The following is a 14,164-nucleotide window of genomic DNA, read 5'->3' as shown; positions in this document are numbered from 1 at the left end:
TGTTGACATTTCACAGAGATATGCTTGTTTTTGTGAGAAATCTTTGAAAAACAGGTGTAAAAACAGCTAGCAGGACCCGTCTGAGCGGTTGGCTGAAGATGCCCTCACCCGCTAGTAACTTAAGCTGACTCTACTTTGGTCAGACCCACTACAGGCGGTCGGCAAGAACCGGGCAGATGTGTCCATATCCTTAGTTTTATTTTCTAGTTCACCACCACACATTAGTGCACATAGAAACACAAGATCACACTGAAAACTTGGTCCTCATCAGCTAAAGACGATAACCACTCTGAGCTACAGTGGGAGGGGCCGGAGTACAAATGTCCATTCGGGCACACCGATTGGCTGAAACCAGGAGTCCGTGATCGACAGCTGATAAGGGAAGAAATCACCTAATAGAGTACCACAGTATGAATCATAATGCCCATACAAGCTAGCAGTCAAACAGGGAAATGGATCCAATCGTTTTTCCACCATTCATTTTTCCCATAGGGGATTTTAGAAACACTTAAAATAAGGGCCGTGTTTCATGTAGACGTACCCTGGTGTGACGTTTTGATAACTGTAAGTCTCTCTAGGTCAAAATGTACCCATGATACAATACCGCTTTATGCTCTTGAACAAGGCCACTGACTGACTCTACGAATAATAATGGGCACGTTCAAGCCGATCACTTTTGTGAAGTCGCTGACCAAAGTGTGTTGCATTATCGGAAGAAAAATGTGTCCGACTTGCGCCGACATGTCGACTGCATGAACTTTACAAAAATCATGTGATCATGACGTTTTGACTGCAGTAGACTGCAAGTTTCTGCAGTTGCTCTTCACCAACTTCATCCTGCAGCCACCACCTGCATTGTGCGAGGCTACTGTATATTTTTAACCAATCATTAGTTGTTGTTTTTTTACTCATGCAAAAGTAACCAAAGACATAATTGAAACAGGAACCAACTTTGCCGTGATTAATGTATACAGTGGACAAACTAATGTGATGTTTGAGGCCCTCACACTAAATGATTGTACAATGTACACACATATGATTTCAGTTTGTTAGTGTATGATACGGGATTTGAAGACATGTTTATTTCGACATTATAAAGAAAAACATATAAACAATGGCAACACTGCCATATTAATATCAGAGTTGCTGTTGGAAAACCAGATTGGTGTCTGACTTCGGCTGTCGCAGATGCACCTCCCCCGACATCACTCATCGACTTTCCTTTACAGTCGGTTGCTTTAGCCTTACCACTCAAACGCGCCCAATTAGTATTATTATAATTTTTTTTCAATGAGTAGAACTACTAATGCAACGTTCTTTGTAGATCAGTCATGCTGCGTTAATGTGCTAGTTGGAACTAGGAAACTCTAAAATGTCCGACTTGTTAACTAGTTGTAGTAATACACGTGCAGCATTCAACGAATCGTCAAATCGGAAATGTCCGAGTTTCCTAGTTTCGACTAGCATGTGAATGGGCATTAAACGGCAGTTGCCTGCAACATCGAACAAGCCCAACGTCTAATAGTCAGAACATGTCACTCCGATGCGACGCTCGTCCCTCAACCAGCTGTAATCGGGTCATGGCTAGAAGGGATCCAACTTTTGTCAAATTCATTTAAAATTGTCATTTTTTTTAAATTTCATTTTCCTAAACCGTTTTCTAACCTGCTGCGTAAATTATCCTAAACTGCTATGAAAAGTCAAATCTGATGTTAATTTGAGAAAAGATGGATCCCTTCTAGCCGTAACCCTGGAATCGACGCGCTGTTTGACGTAATGCTCCCATGTAGCCAGTTTTCAGCAAGGTAGACAGCGTTCAGCACTGCGAGGATTTGTCGGTAAGGGAGTCTAGATACAATGTAATGAAAGCTAAATTATATCGTGTGAATAAATCTATTAATCACAAAGCTAATGAATGTTTTTATAACCGAGGGTGTTTAGCCAATTACGTTACTATTAGGTAGCTAATCATTCGCTTTACCAGAGCTTTGCTACCTATCCGCAGACTTTGTACTGTTACCTAAACTACCTGTTATGTGAACCAAGGTAAAACAAGCTAAAATGCACTATGCATGACACATAACTAGCTAAAGATTGTAAGCTCACGGTATATGTGATGTGACAACAATCAGACAAGCATATTTCTTTCTGAGCTGTTTTACATCATTAGCTGCTGAATAGTAATTCACCTGTTGTATCTTCTGTTCTTTTCTTCCATCCCAGTAGTGAAGGCTGAAGGTCTCAGTGACATGGCCAACCCTTTGAGGAGAGAGGTTAGACAGCTGTACAAGAATGTAAGTTCAACACTGACTGACTGCTGTCAATGCACCCGCGCTTTGTTGTTACCCACACTTACTTTCAATATGAGATTTGCCACTCATGCAATCTTTTGCTGTCTGTCCCAAACAATCCCCAAAGCACTGGGATTATCACTGGTAACCTGCCTCCTTCCACTGACAGCTACTGTATCTGGGACGGGAATACCCCCAAGGAGCAGAGTACTTCAGGGAGCGTCTGAACAGTGCCTTTATGAAGAACAAAGATGTCACAGACCCTAAGGAGATCAGAAAGCTTGTCGACTGTGGAGAGGTTGTGATTAAGGAACTGGGGACCCTGTACTATCTGAGGGAATATAGAACCATGAAAAAGCGTTTCTACGAAGAAGAATTGTTAGGCCTGCTGAATATAGGCAGACCGATAGACTGATAGCCTAGATGTTTGGCAGCTGAATCTTCAGTATGTGGGTTGCTCCATGAATTGAGAACATTTGGAGTTGTTTAACATGGTCCCCCAAAAATAATGATTGTGAGCAACAGGAAAGGGGATTCGAATGCAAGCTGTTTTAAAAATATTTCTAACCTATCTATGGGTTGACATGTTATGCACGATGAGCTCTGATTGAATGAAATGAGAAGTCCTAGAGTACCCTCTTCCTTTTGTCTTCTCTCACCTATTCTTTCTGAAGTTGCTCCTTTTCAGCCTTAATGAGCTTGCCTCCTTTCTTTTTGGCAGACTTGAACCAAATCAACAATTCAACTTGATGAATATAAATGTGATCATAAACAAATTTGCAAGCTACTGTATGCTTGTAATTTGTGGGCATTGGAAAAGTGAGTAAAAGTAAAGAACATATCTAAAGACTAGACTCAGGTTGCCTGGGAGAAATTGAAACATGTTATATTCAATTTAGCTAGCTAGGCTTATATCTACTAGATCTAATATATCTCATGAATCTAATGTTGAGAGAGAGATGCTATTAATAACAAAGTTAACTTTGCATCCTTGGGTAGCTTACAAGGAAATGACAGAGAATAGAAAGTTAGGAGATATAGTATTTAGTTGTAGGAAGATAAGGCTGAAAGAAGCAAAACACAGACTTGCAGCACGCTTCCAGTAAAAGGAAGCTGATTTGCTGTCACTTGCTCACCTTGAGTCCTAGCTAACTGGTAATCTAACTTACTCTGGCTATTAACACATGGCTACTTATGCAACTAGCTACTTGGCTTGTAAACATATCAACCTAACCACAATATTAATTTTCTAACTGGTTAGCTTGCTATATAGGTAATGAAATAACATTTGTTGGAAAACTGGTTACTATCTTCTCTTGGTGGGATATATTTCAACTCTTTTCGCGTCCAAGTTACTATTGAAATGCAACCGCACGCGCAGTAGGTCAATGTTTTGGTTTGCGACATGTCAAAGGATTTACGGCGTTGTTTATGAACTCCGGAAGGGCAACGTAAGCAGTTGTCGACACTACTTAATTGCAAGGATTTATTTATAAGGGACCTTATAATGTAATGGAATCTTGATTATATCTTGTGAATTAATCACAATGGATGTTTTTGTAACAGAGGGTGTTGAGCTAATTAGCTACGATTCGAACAAAATTGTCTGTTGACGTTGTTGTGCTGGGAGACATAACGTAACTTTTATCCCGGCACAAAGACACTTATTGGTTAAATTGCAGCTGCCAATTATCTAGCCAGCTAGCTAATCATTCGCTTTGCGACTTTGTCGCATTTTGGCCCTTTTGCACTGTTAACTATCCTACCTGCTAAGTGAACCAATGTAAGGTCAAATGTATGCATGACACAGCTAAGATTGTGAGGCTCACAGGATATGTGATGTGTGCCAGCAATCAGACATATGCACATTTCTGAGCTGTTGTTTTACATAATCAGCTGCTGTATGCTAAATCACTTGTTGTATGTTCTGTACTTTTCTTCCATCCCAGTAGTGAAGGCTGCTACAGTCTCAGGCAGTGACATGGCCAACCCTCTGAGGAGTGAGGTTAGACAGCTATACAAGAACGTAAGTTAAACGCTGACTGACTGCTGTCAATGCACCCAACCGTTGTTGTTACCCACACACCAGATTTGCTTCCACTCATGCAATATTTAGCTATGTTTCCAAAACAATTCCCAAAGCCTTGAATCATAATTGGTAACCGGTCTTCTTCCATTGGCAGCTCCTGTTTTTGGGACGGGAATACCCCAAAGGAGCAGACTACTTCGGGGAACGTCTGAAGAGAGCCTTTATGAAGAACAAAGATGTCACAGACCCTAAGGAGATCAAAAAGCTAGTCGACCGTGGGGAGTTTGTGATAAAGGAACTGGAGGCCCTGTACTATCTGAGGAAGTACAGAGCCATGAAGAAGCGTTACTACGAAGAAGAATTGTCCACCATGCTGAATATAGGCTGACCGATAGATTGATATCCTAGATGTTTGGCAGTTAAATCTTCAGTATGCAAGTTTTAGTTTAGCCGTCCATGAACAAGAGTGTTATTAGCAACCTAAACATACTTAGACACAAATGTTAGCTATATATTACAGTAACATTTTTATTTTACTAGGCAAGTAAATTAAGAACAAATTCTTATTTAAAATGACGGCCTAGGAACAGTGGGTTAACTGCCTTGTTCAGTGGCAGAATGACAGATTTTTACCTTGGGGATTCGATCTTGCAGCCCCTCGGTTGCAACCTTTCGGTTACTAGTCCAACGTTCTAACCACTAGGCTACCTGCCTCCCCAAATGAGCTACACTTGCCTCTCTTACCCACCTCGAGCTGTGGAATGACATCCACCAAATGACTACATACAGTTCAAATGCCTCCAGTTCTCTTGTGTATATAATTGTAAATAATACATTATAGAATGTATTGATAACTTGTACAATGTAACTTAATGATCTAAGTATAAACGAGACACAGCTATTTCAAAATTAATATTTATTTTAAATGTACAACACTGATAGCCATATTTTTTTAATAAATGGGAAACATAAGTCAAGTCAAAGATATTTCATTATTAACAATCCTAACTCTACTTGTTTTTTCAAGTTGATGTGATGTAGGCTACATACAGTGCCTTCAGAAAGTATTCACACCCTTCCACATTTTGTTATGTTACAGCCTGAATTTAAAATGTATTACATTTAGATTTTGGGTCACTTGCCTACACAAAATACCCCATAATGTCAAAATGGAATTATATTTTTTGAAATTGTAACAAATTAATTAAAAATGAAAATCTGTCATGTCTTGAGTCAATATGTATTCAACTCCTTTGTTATGGCAAGCCTAAATAAGTTGAGTAAAAATTTGCTTAACAAGTCCCATAAGTTGCATGGATTCTGTGTGCAATAATAGTGTTTAACATTGTTTTTTATGACTACCTCATCTCTGTACCCACACATACAATTATCTGTAAGGTCCAGCAGTGAATTTCAAACACCGATTCAACCACAAAGACCAGGGAGGTTTTCCAATTCCTTGCAAAGAAGGGCACCTATTGGTAGATGGGTAAACATAAAAAATCAGACATTGAATATCCCTTTGAGCATGGGGAAGTTATTAATTACACTTTGGACGGTGTATCAATACACCCAGTCACTACAAAGATACAGGTGTCCTTCCTAACTCAGTTGCCGGAGAGGAAGGAAACTGCTCAGGGATTTCACCATGAGGCCAATGGTGACTTTAAAACAGTTACAGAATTTAATGGCTGTGATAAGAGAAAACTGAGGATGGATCAACAACATTGTAATTATTCCACAATACTAACCTAATTGACAGTGTGAAAATAAGGAAGCCTGTACAGAATACAAATATTCCAAAACATGCATCCTGTTTGCAACAAGGCGCTAAAGTAATACTGCAAAATAAATCGCACAGGGAAAATCCTAGAGGAAAACCTGGTTCAGTCTGCTTTCCACCAGACACTGGGAGATTAATTTACCTTTCAGCAGGAGTGGCGCAGGGGTCTAAGGCACTGCATCTCAGTGCTTGTGGCGTCACTACAGATACCCTGGTTCAAATCCATGCTGTATCACAACTGGCTGTGATTGGGAGTCCCATAGGGTGGAGCACATTTGGCCCAGCATTGTCCAGGTTTGGCCGGTGTAGGCAGTCATTGTAAATAAGAATTTGTTCTTAACTGACTTGCCTAGTTAAATAAATTAAATTTTTTAAAAACAAGGCCAAATCTACACTGGAGTTGCTTACCAAGAAGACAGTGAATGTTCCTGAGTGTCCGTGTTACAGTTTTGACTTAAATCTGCTTGAAAATATGTGGCAAGACTTGAAAATGGTTGTCTAGCAATGATCAACAACCAATTTGACAGAGCTTGAAGAATTGTAAAATATTGGCAAATATTGTACAATCCAGATGTGCAAAGCTCTTAGAGACTTACCCTGAAAGACACACAGCTGTAATCACTGCCAAAGGTGATTCTAAAATGTATTGACTCAGAGGTGTGAAAACTTATGTAAATGAGATATTTCTGTATTTCTAAAAACAAGTTTTCACTTTGTCATTATGGGGTATTGTGTGTAGCTGGGTGAGAATAGTTGTTTTAAATTCAGGCTGTAACACAACAAAATGTTGAATAATACTTTCTGAGGACACTGTATATAGAAATATGAGGATATAGATGAGATATTGATACAATCTGTCAGGACATTCATGAGTCACGTGAAAAACAGCGGCACTGGGGAGGGAGAAGTATGAGAAGAAAGAGCAACTGTTAAGTCATGGTTTTATCAGTATGTTATGTAGGAAGACTGCTCTTTGTAAAATCCAACTCGTGGACATTGCAGAAGCCAGGGTTATTGTTTCCCAATTTGTTCTCTCTGTTTTTTGTGAGGTCCAGCTTTCCTGCTCTTCTCATGGCCTAGGTATGAATGAGAGCTAAATTAATACAGGAAAGTGGTTGAAAGAGAGAGAACATCTTGGAGGTTATTTATTGAAACACTCAAATCACTTACCCTTTCTTTAAAGAGCTTGTAAAAGCAAAATAACATTGTATCTTCTTTCATCAAAGTCACCCTTGGTTCCAAATTCAACTTCATACCCCCTGGAAAGAGACACGTTTTAGTGTAAAAAAAAAACATGTTAATTAGACACAACATGTAATACGGTAAGAAGCAACACTACCATTTGGGAAAGAGTACCTGAAAGTAGACTGACCACCAGTCCAACAGCCAGTGTTGTAAGTGTCCCAATAGGACTGAAGTAGAGATAGGACAGGGAGTACAAGTTATCAGCCAGGAAGGGTCTGTAGAGGAGACAAACATAGTGGCATCCAACAGTTATAACGTTGCATATATTGTTTACAGCTGATGCAATTCGCTATTCTAACATGACAAAATTATTCCTGTTCTACAGTACATTTCTAACTGAATATTTGTTTTAACTGTGCCCATATCAATATACTTGTTCCCTTCAGCAAAAGTGTGTCCTGTCCTTAACCAAAGATACTGAAGCCCACAACGTACCTCTCTGCTGTATTTTGCTGTAGTACTGTAGTGTATAGGCTTGGTTCTGTTGGGGATGCGGTCCAGTTGAACACACCGGCTGCGGTTGTGAAGTTACAGCCATGTGTGGTCAGACCCAGAGGCCTGCTCTGCTCTGGTAGAGGAGGGTAAAACTGGGCCCCTATCCCCACCCACAGAGACATAACCAGCCCAGAGAGCAGACCAGCCAAGCCCCCCTGCAGCACAGAACACACAGAAATAACACATCAACACTTCAACATAAACATTCAGAGAGATTAGCTAACAGTTAGACACTTATAATCCTGCTTTTGTTAAAGAGACTGTACTGACTGTGGCATTGGCGTATGGACAGAGGATCCCCAGCGAGAAGAGACCCAGTAAAGGCCCTCCGATGATCCCAAAGATACTGATAGCTGCCTACAGGAGGAGACAGAGACATATTTTAGAGTTGCGAACCTCAAGACAACATATTCTTTGTAGAAGGACATACTCCTTTTGTTGTATCGCATACCTGCAGCAGACTTCCCATGAGTGAGGCTATGCCAGCCATTCCAATACAGAGAGCCCCATACAGAAAGCCTAGAATGGAACATAGGGATAGCAGTTAAAATCATGATAAATCATGGTTTATTCATTTCTAATATCAGCAAGAATATATCAATAAGAAGATAAATATATCATCAAACATGAATATAGCTCTCTGAGTTCTGTGGTAAACGCAAAGACACCTATTGATATTATACACTCACTGAGGCCTTTAGAGGTCCAGGACAGGTGTTTCTCTGACATGTGTGTGTACGGCTTGATCAGGTCTTCAATAGTCACGGCAGCCAGAGCATTGACACTGGACGATACTGTACTATGGACGAGAGAGAGCAAATATAATGCCATTATTTACCTAGAAATGTAACATACAGTGTGTGTGAGTGCTATGGAAATAGTCATCTTTTTGTCCCACCATAGGCTGTGAGAGTAAACGTTTTGTCATAGTCGTGATATTATGAACCATGAGATATTGCATACAGTACAAATAGTAACAAAAGGGCACTTAATCTAGTAGACATATAACATAATGTAACATACTAACATAATCAAACGTAAGATTAAGTTTGACATACAGTATAAGTACTAGATGGGAATAGTAACCTTAGGGTCCCACTGTAGGCTGCAGCCACAAACAATCCTGGCAGTCCAGGGTAGTCTCTCAGGATGTCCATCACCATATATGGCATCAGCTGCACAGAGAAAGAGGGCGTGGTCAGTAGTCTATCTGAGTGGTACCACTGGGTTTGGGTTATTTGAGATATTTTCCTGGGAACAATCTGGATGAGTGGCCGGTGCGGGGAAAAAAACAGTTTTCCCACAAAAAAAATAGTTTAAGGTGGTTACACTTAGTGGCGGTGAATGTTATCAGTTTAAACAAATATTTTAGAAAATATATCTATAAAGTGGCAGTCTTGCAGAATAGTAATATTGACCGTGCCTGGTATTTATGTAGGTTAGCATTTTTCATCATGAATCTTGTTCTGGAGGCAGCTCTGCAGAGGGGTCACTAGCTGACACAGCCACAAAATCTGTCATAAAATCTCAACCCTAACATTAATCACACTGCTGACCCTAATACCTAACCTGGCCCATCTATCAGAAATCGCTCAGTTCTGCCTCCAGGACAAGACTCATCCCAATAAACGTCAACCTGCAGTCCTTATTAAAGTGTTATTTCCTGGTTTGTGTCCTCAACCTGATCTGGAGCAGACACCATGCCTGCTGTCCAGGGGTCACAGTGCTTGTAGACGGAGTACAGACACAGCCCCGCAAACACAGAACACAGCAAGATGACCCACAGTCCTAATAGGTTTATGTAGAGAGACCTGGGAATAGAATACAGAGAGAGAGAGAAGAGTGACAGAAAGAGGGGATCGAGAGAGAAAGGAGAGAGAGAAAGAGAGCGAGAACGGGGAGGGGGAGAGAGAGAGTTTGTGTTATCAGAAGGACGAGTAGGCGTTTATCAGTGCAATTTTGGTGGCCAACGATCTGAAAAAGAGGTTTATCTAATGTTCCTTTGTTAGATTTTTAGCTCATCTTGCTCTGGCTACTATTAGTTGTTGATCTTGTTGTTGATGTGCATAACTGAGGGAGAGAGAGCCTACCTTTTCATGTTTGGTTGATCAATAAGACTGGTGGGTCCCAAAAGTAAGGGGACTCCCGTGGTGTTTACATATTTGCAGAAATCCATTCAGGTGTATTTTGTGGCTTTTGGCGAATGCGTCCTAGCTAACAATCTAAAGTTGTGCTGTTGCAAACTGCCTGTAAACACCAGTGGTGTAAAGTACTTAAGTGAAAATACTTTAAATTACTACTTAAGTAGTTTTTTTGGGTATCAGTACTTTTCTATTTATTTTTTGGACTACTTTTACTTCACTACATTCCTAAAGAAAGAATGTACTTTTTATACTATACATTTTCCCTGACACGCAAAAGTCCCTGTTACATTTGGAATGCTTAGCAGGACAGGAAAATGGACCAATTCACATCCCTGGTCATCCCTACTGCCTCTGATCTGGCGGACTCACTAAACACAAATTCTTTTTTTGGTAAATTATGTGTGTTGGAGTGTGCTCCTAGCTATCCCTATATTAAAAAAACAAGAAAATCGCACCCTTTGGTTTACTTTTGATACTTAAGTATATTTAAAACCAAATACTTTCAGACTTTTACTCAAATGGCTTGTTTGTATAAAGCCCTACTGTATCTCTGATTTGCTATAGCGCACCGGTCTGTGTAGACTTGGAGTCTTGGACGAGACAGATGTTTTTATTCGATTTAATTTACTGCAGTGTCTATTAATGGTCCAAATGCTCGCCCACTTTCCCACTCTATATTATTATTTTTTACTTTTTACCCCTAATTGGTAGTTACAGTCTTGTCCCATCACTGCAACTCCCTTACGGATTCGGGAGAGGCAAAGGTCGAGAGTCATGCGTCCTCCAAAACACAGCTTCTTGACACACTGCTCGCTTACCCGTAAGCCAGCCGCAATGTGTCAGCAGAAACACTGTCCAGCTGCTCACCGAAGTCAGCTTGTAGGCGCCAGGCCCGCCACATGGAGTCGCTAGAGTGCAATGGGACAAGAAAATCCCGGCTGGCCAAACCCTCCCCTAACCCGGATGACACTGGGCCATGTTTGCGTCGCCTCATGAGTCTCCTGGTCAAGGCCGGCTGTGACACAGCCTGGGATCGAACCCGGGTCTGTAGTGACGCCTCAAGCACTGCAATGCAGTGCCTTAGACCGCTGCGCCACTCAGGAGCTCCCACTCTATATTTTTATTGAATTTTCACAAATGCCTTAGTATACGTGATTCCCAAACATTCTAAGAATTGATGAACGTTAAAAATACCATATCTAAGTGCTCGCTTGCCAGATCTTTTTCTTTTTTAAGTGTCATATTCTTCCTGGGGGTGTAGATGAACACATTTGAATAAGATTTCATGTTGCTAAAGTGCTGTCAGTTCCACTTTTAACACTGGGGCAAACAGGAAATAGATCTTCATGCTCTACTCTATCCTTCCAGGAAGATGATGACTCACATTTTGGCGTGAGTCATGGATTTGCAAGAGATGTATCTCTGCACCTGGGCTTGGTTGATCCCATAGATACTGGTCCAGACAAACGTGCCTCCAAATGTGATTGTCCAGAAGGTGTGCCTCCTCAGTGGACTAGCATCAAAGCTATAAAGGAGAGAGAGAGAGAGAGAGAGAGAGAGAGAGAGAGAGAGAGAGAGAGAGAGAGAGAGAGAGAGAGAGAGGAGAGAGATTCAGTACGCCCTTTTGCAATGTCTTGTATTTTGTGCCAACATACTGCACAAAGTCCAGGTGCAGACTCTTCTCCTGCTCTTTTACATTTATAATCTCCATGACAATCTACCCACTCCCAGAAGTTGAGTCGTCCTCCGAACTCTGCGTGGTTGAGGATGTTGGCGACTCCTCCCTGCAGGACCACGGCTCTGATGATGACAGACAGGAAGCCTGCCACCATGATGCCCACCTGGAACACATCCGTCCACACCACCGCCTTCAGACCGCCCTGTCACAATACACACCACAGCCGTGTTACATATATGGTTTAAAGGTCACCGCAAAGGTCACCACAGTGCTACATGTCTCAATCTAACCTCCATCTGTATTTCCCTTACATCAGGGGATAAATGGTGTTTATAGCATTATTTATTGACATCACTGCCTGTCCAGTACCATAGCGCAGTAAAAGGTGCAAACCACTCCTGTTGAAATGACAGCACCCCAGAGATCCATCCCAGTCACTGGAGAGAGGAGGAAAAAAGAGAGAGAGAGGGACGTCATTTAGCAGAGGAGTGGTTTCAAGTGCACTCAATGCCGATGGGGCATGAAATGAAATTCTTTCATGACTTTTAGAGACTACTGCACCTTGGTTTAATGCCAGAGCTGGAGCATAAATGACTATTCCCGTGTAGAGTATCTGGGAGACAGAGAGACATAATATGTGGCTCTTATAATCATCTGTAGCACAAGGTTTGTTCTCATGTTCATGTAATTCATAATATGTGGGGTGAAAGTGTTGTGATAAGGTACTCACAGTCTGAACAATGAACATCACTGTCCCTAACAGACGGGTGGCTCTGTTGAACCGTATTTCCAGATACTGCAGAATGATGACCATGAAGAGAAAAAAGAAATATGACACTTTTCTGTTACATTTCCCATGGACAGGACAGTGACATGAATTCATGTGTGAAGCCCAAAAGACAAAGCAAAGAGTATAGAAAGTAAGAGGATGAGATGACAAGACTGTGCCAGGATTGTTTCAGTCAGCTAATGAAGATAAAACACTGACCCATATTTTAGCTGTTTGAATCATAATCATAATCTAATCATCAGCCTGTGCAGCGATATTAAGTAATGGAACCGTGACTTCTATGATTACTATACCTGAAACAGCAATCTGTTTGTTTTATAGAAAAACTACACAATTAGGTCAGTATTTTATTTCCTGAATAGATTGCATTTGTCAATTGGTCACTTTGAACAAAACGTTGTGACCCCCAAGATATTGATTTCGGGGATTTAGAATTACTTAGAATTTGCATTGCAATTAATCAGGATAATCTCTACCAAACATGTTATACTATTTCTGTTGAATAGAATAGATCACAACTCAACTCAACAGGGTGGATTGATTCTAACCTCATAGGTACTTGTGATGCCCAGCCTGTAGAAGACAGGGAGGAAGACCTCTGAGCTGACCACCACCACCAGCACATAGGAGAGGCTGAAGAGACCGTAGCTTGCCCCATATCGGTACACCTCGGCTGGGGTGGCCAGCACTGTGATAGCCGACATGAAGCTGGCAGTCAGGGACAGAGCCACAGGTACGGCTGTCATACTCTGGCCCCCCATCAGAAACTCTCTGGAGCTGCTCTGGCCCCTTCCGACGATGGCATAGTACACCCCGATGGCTGCAGACACCAGCAGCATCAGAGCAAAGACAGCATAGTCCGCAGCGACAAAGGATCCAATCACTGGAGAGGCTGCCATTGTAGCCATCTGATTGTGAGGTATAGGCGACTGTACTCAGTGGAAGATTGTCCTATTCCACAACGAACGGCAGAGAATTCGTATTTCTCTATGAAATCTATGATAGCTCACAGTAGGCTGCTGTGTTTTCAGATAAAATTGTGTCCTTGTCCATATGTCCTTGTCACAGAAAGGATATGAGCTGAAACAGGATAGCAGTGAGCTATGATGTCTTCACTGCCTGTGTGTTTCTCAAAGACATTACTAGCAGGTAGCAGTGAGCCCACCTCTCCACAAAATCAAGAGCTGGGATTGTTCTGTTGGCTGAACCGATAAGTACCCTTGTCATCAGCCCTACCCCCTGGATGGCTGGTACACACAGAGGCATGCACACACACACACACACACACACACACACACACACACAAGCATGTACACACACTTCTGAAAAAGTTTGAACCCCAGAGAAAATATACTAACATTTCTTTATACTAACATGTCCAGTCCAGTATGTCATGTCCACTAGTTAGTACATGTATGGACCACAGGAGGTTGGTGGCACCTTAATTGGGGAGGATGGGCTCGTGTTAATGGCTGGAGCAGCATAGGTGGAATGGTAGCAAATACATCCATGTGTTTAATGCCATTCCATTTTCTCTGTTCCACCCATTATTATGAGCCGTCCTCCCCTCAGCAGCCGCCACTGGTATGGACACTGTATGGACACTGACTGAGCTGTCCTTGAGAAACAAAAGTATCCAGGAAGTAATCCTTGAAGTTGTTGCAAAACCACGCAACCTTCTGTCTTCTCACCACGTGGAAAAGCAAAAC

General features: G+C 41.5%; 3 protein-coding genes across 9 annotated transcripts; 2 read left to right on the top strand and 1 right to left on the bottom strand.

The window, feature by feature from the left end:
• Positions 1–1,611: 1,611 nt before the first annotated feature.
• LOC106609180 (electron transfer flavoprotein regulatory factor 1-like) lies at positions 1,612–3,078 on the top strand. 2 transcript variants are annotated; one of them, XM_014207671.2, is made up of 3 exons: positions 1,612–1,859; positions 2,224–2,294; positions 2,461–3,078. In XM_014207671.2, the coding sequence occupies exons 2-3, from the start codon at positions 2,250–2,252 to the stop codon at positions 2,704–2,706; spliced, it is 291 nt and encodes a 96-aa protein (XP_014063146.2). In that variant the 5' UTR covers positions 1,612–1,859; positions 2,224–2,249; the 3' UTR covers positions 2,707–3,078. The 2 variants fall into 2 exon arrangements, with proteins under 2 accessions (XP_014063146.2, XP_014063145.2); XM_014207670.2 differs by having other exon boundaries at positions 1,621–1,838.
• Positions 1,647–5,546, top strand: LOC106609181 (electron transfer flavoprotein regulatory factor 1-like). 6 transcript variants are annotated; one of them, XM_014207678.2, is made up of 4 exons: positions 1,647–1,838; positions 2,224–2,294; positions 4,241–4,317; positions 4,475–5,546. In XM_014207678.2, exons 3-4 carry the CDS (start codon positions 4,273–4,275, stop codon positions 4,706–4,708), a joined length of 279 nt encoding a protein of 92 aa, XP_014063153.1. In that variant the 5' UTR covers positions 1,647–1,838; positions 2,224–2,294; positions 4,241–4,272; the 3' UTR covers positions 4,709–5,546. The 6 variants fall into 6 exon arrangements, with proteins under 6 accessions (XP_014063153.1, XP_014063150.1, XP_014063148.1 ...); XM_014207675.2 differs by lacking the exons at positions 1,647–1,838; positions 2,224–2,294 and adding an exon at positions 3,340–3,742; XM_014207673.2 differs by lacking the exons at positions 1,647–1,838; positions 2,224–2,294 and adding an exon at positions 3,340–3,800 and having other exon boundaries at positions 4,244–4,317.
• Positions 5,547–6,817: 1,271 nt separating this feature from the next.
• On the bottom strand, positions 6,818–14,099 carry slc5a8 (solute carrier family 5 member 8). The gene is made up of 15 exons (XM_014207657.2): positions 13,004–14,099; positions 12,396–12,461; positions 12,227–12,278; positions 12,035–12,102; positions 11,713–11,867; positions 11,372–11,512; positions 9,525–9,654; positions 8,930–9,018; positions 8,533–8,642; positions 8,295–8,362; positions 8,114–8,200; positions 7,784–7,998; positions 7,460–7,563; positions 7,274–7,362; positions 6,818–7,179 (listed from the first exon to the last, which is right to left on the bottom strand). Exons 1-15 carry the CDS (start codon positions 13,361–13,363, stop codon positions 7,057–7,059), a joined length of 1,857 nt encoding a protein of 618 aa, XP_014063132.1. The 5' UTR covers positions 13,364–14,099; the 3' UTR covers positions 6,818–7,056.
• Between the last annotated feature and the right edge of the window lie 65 nt (positions 14,100–14,164).

The sequence above is a fragment of the Salmo salar genome, chromosome ssa07, assembly GCF_905237065.1.
Source record: "Salmo salar chromosome ssa07, Ssal_v3.1, whole genome shotgun sequence".
NCBI classification, from domain to species: domain Eukaryota; kingdom Metazoa; phylum Chordata; class Actinopteri; order Salmoniformes; family Salmonidae; genus Salmo; species Salmo salar.
This window is presented reverse-complemented; position numbering and strand designations above follow the sequence as displayed.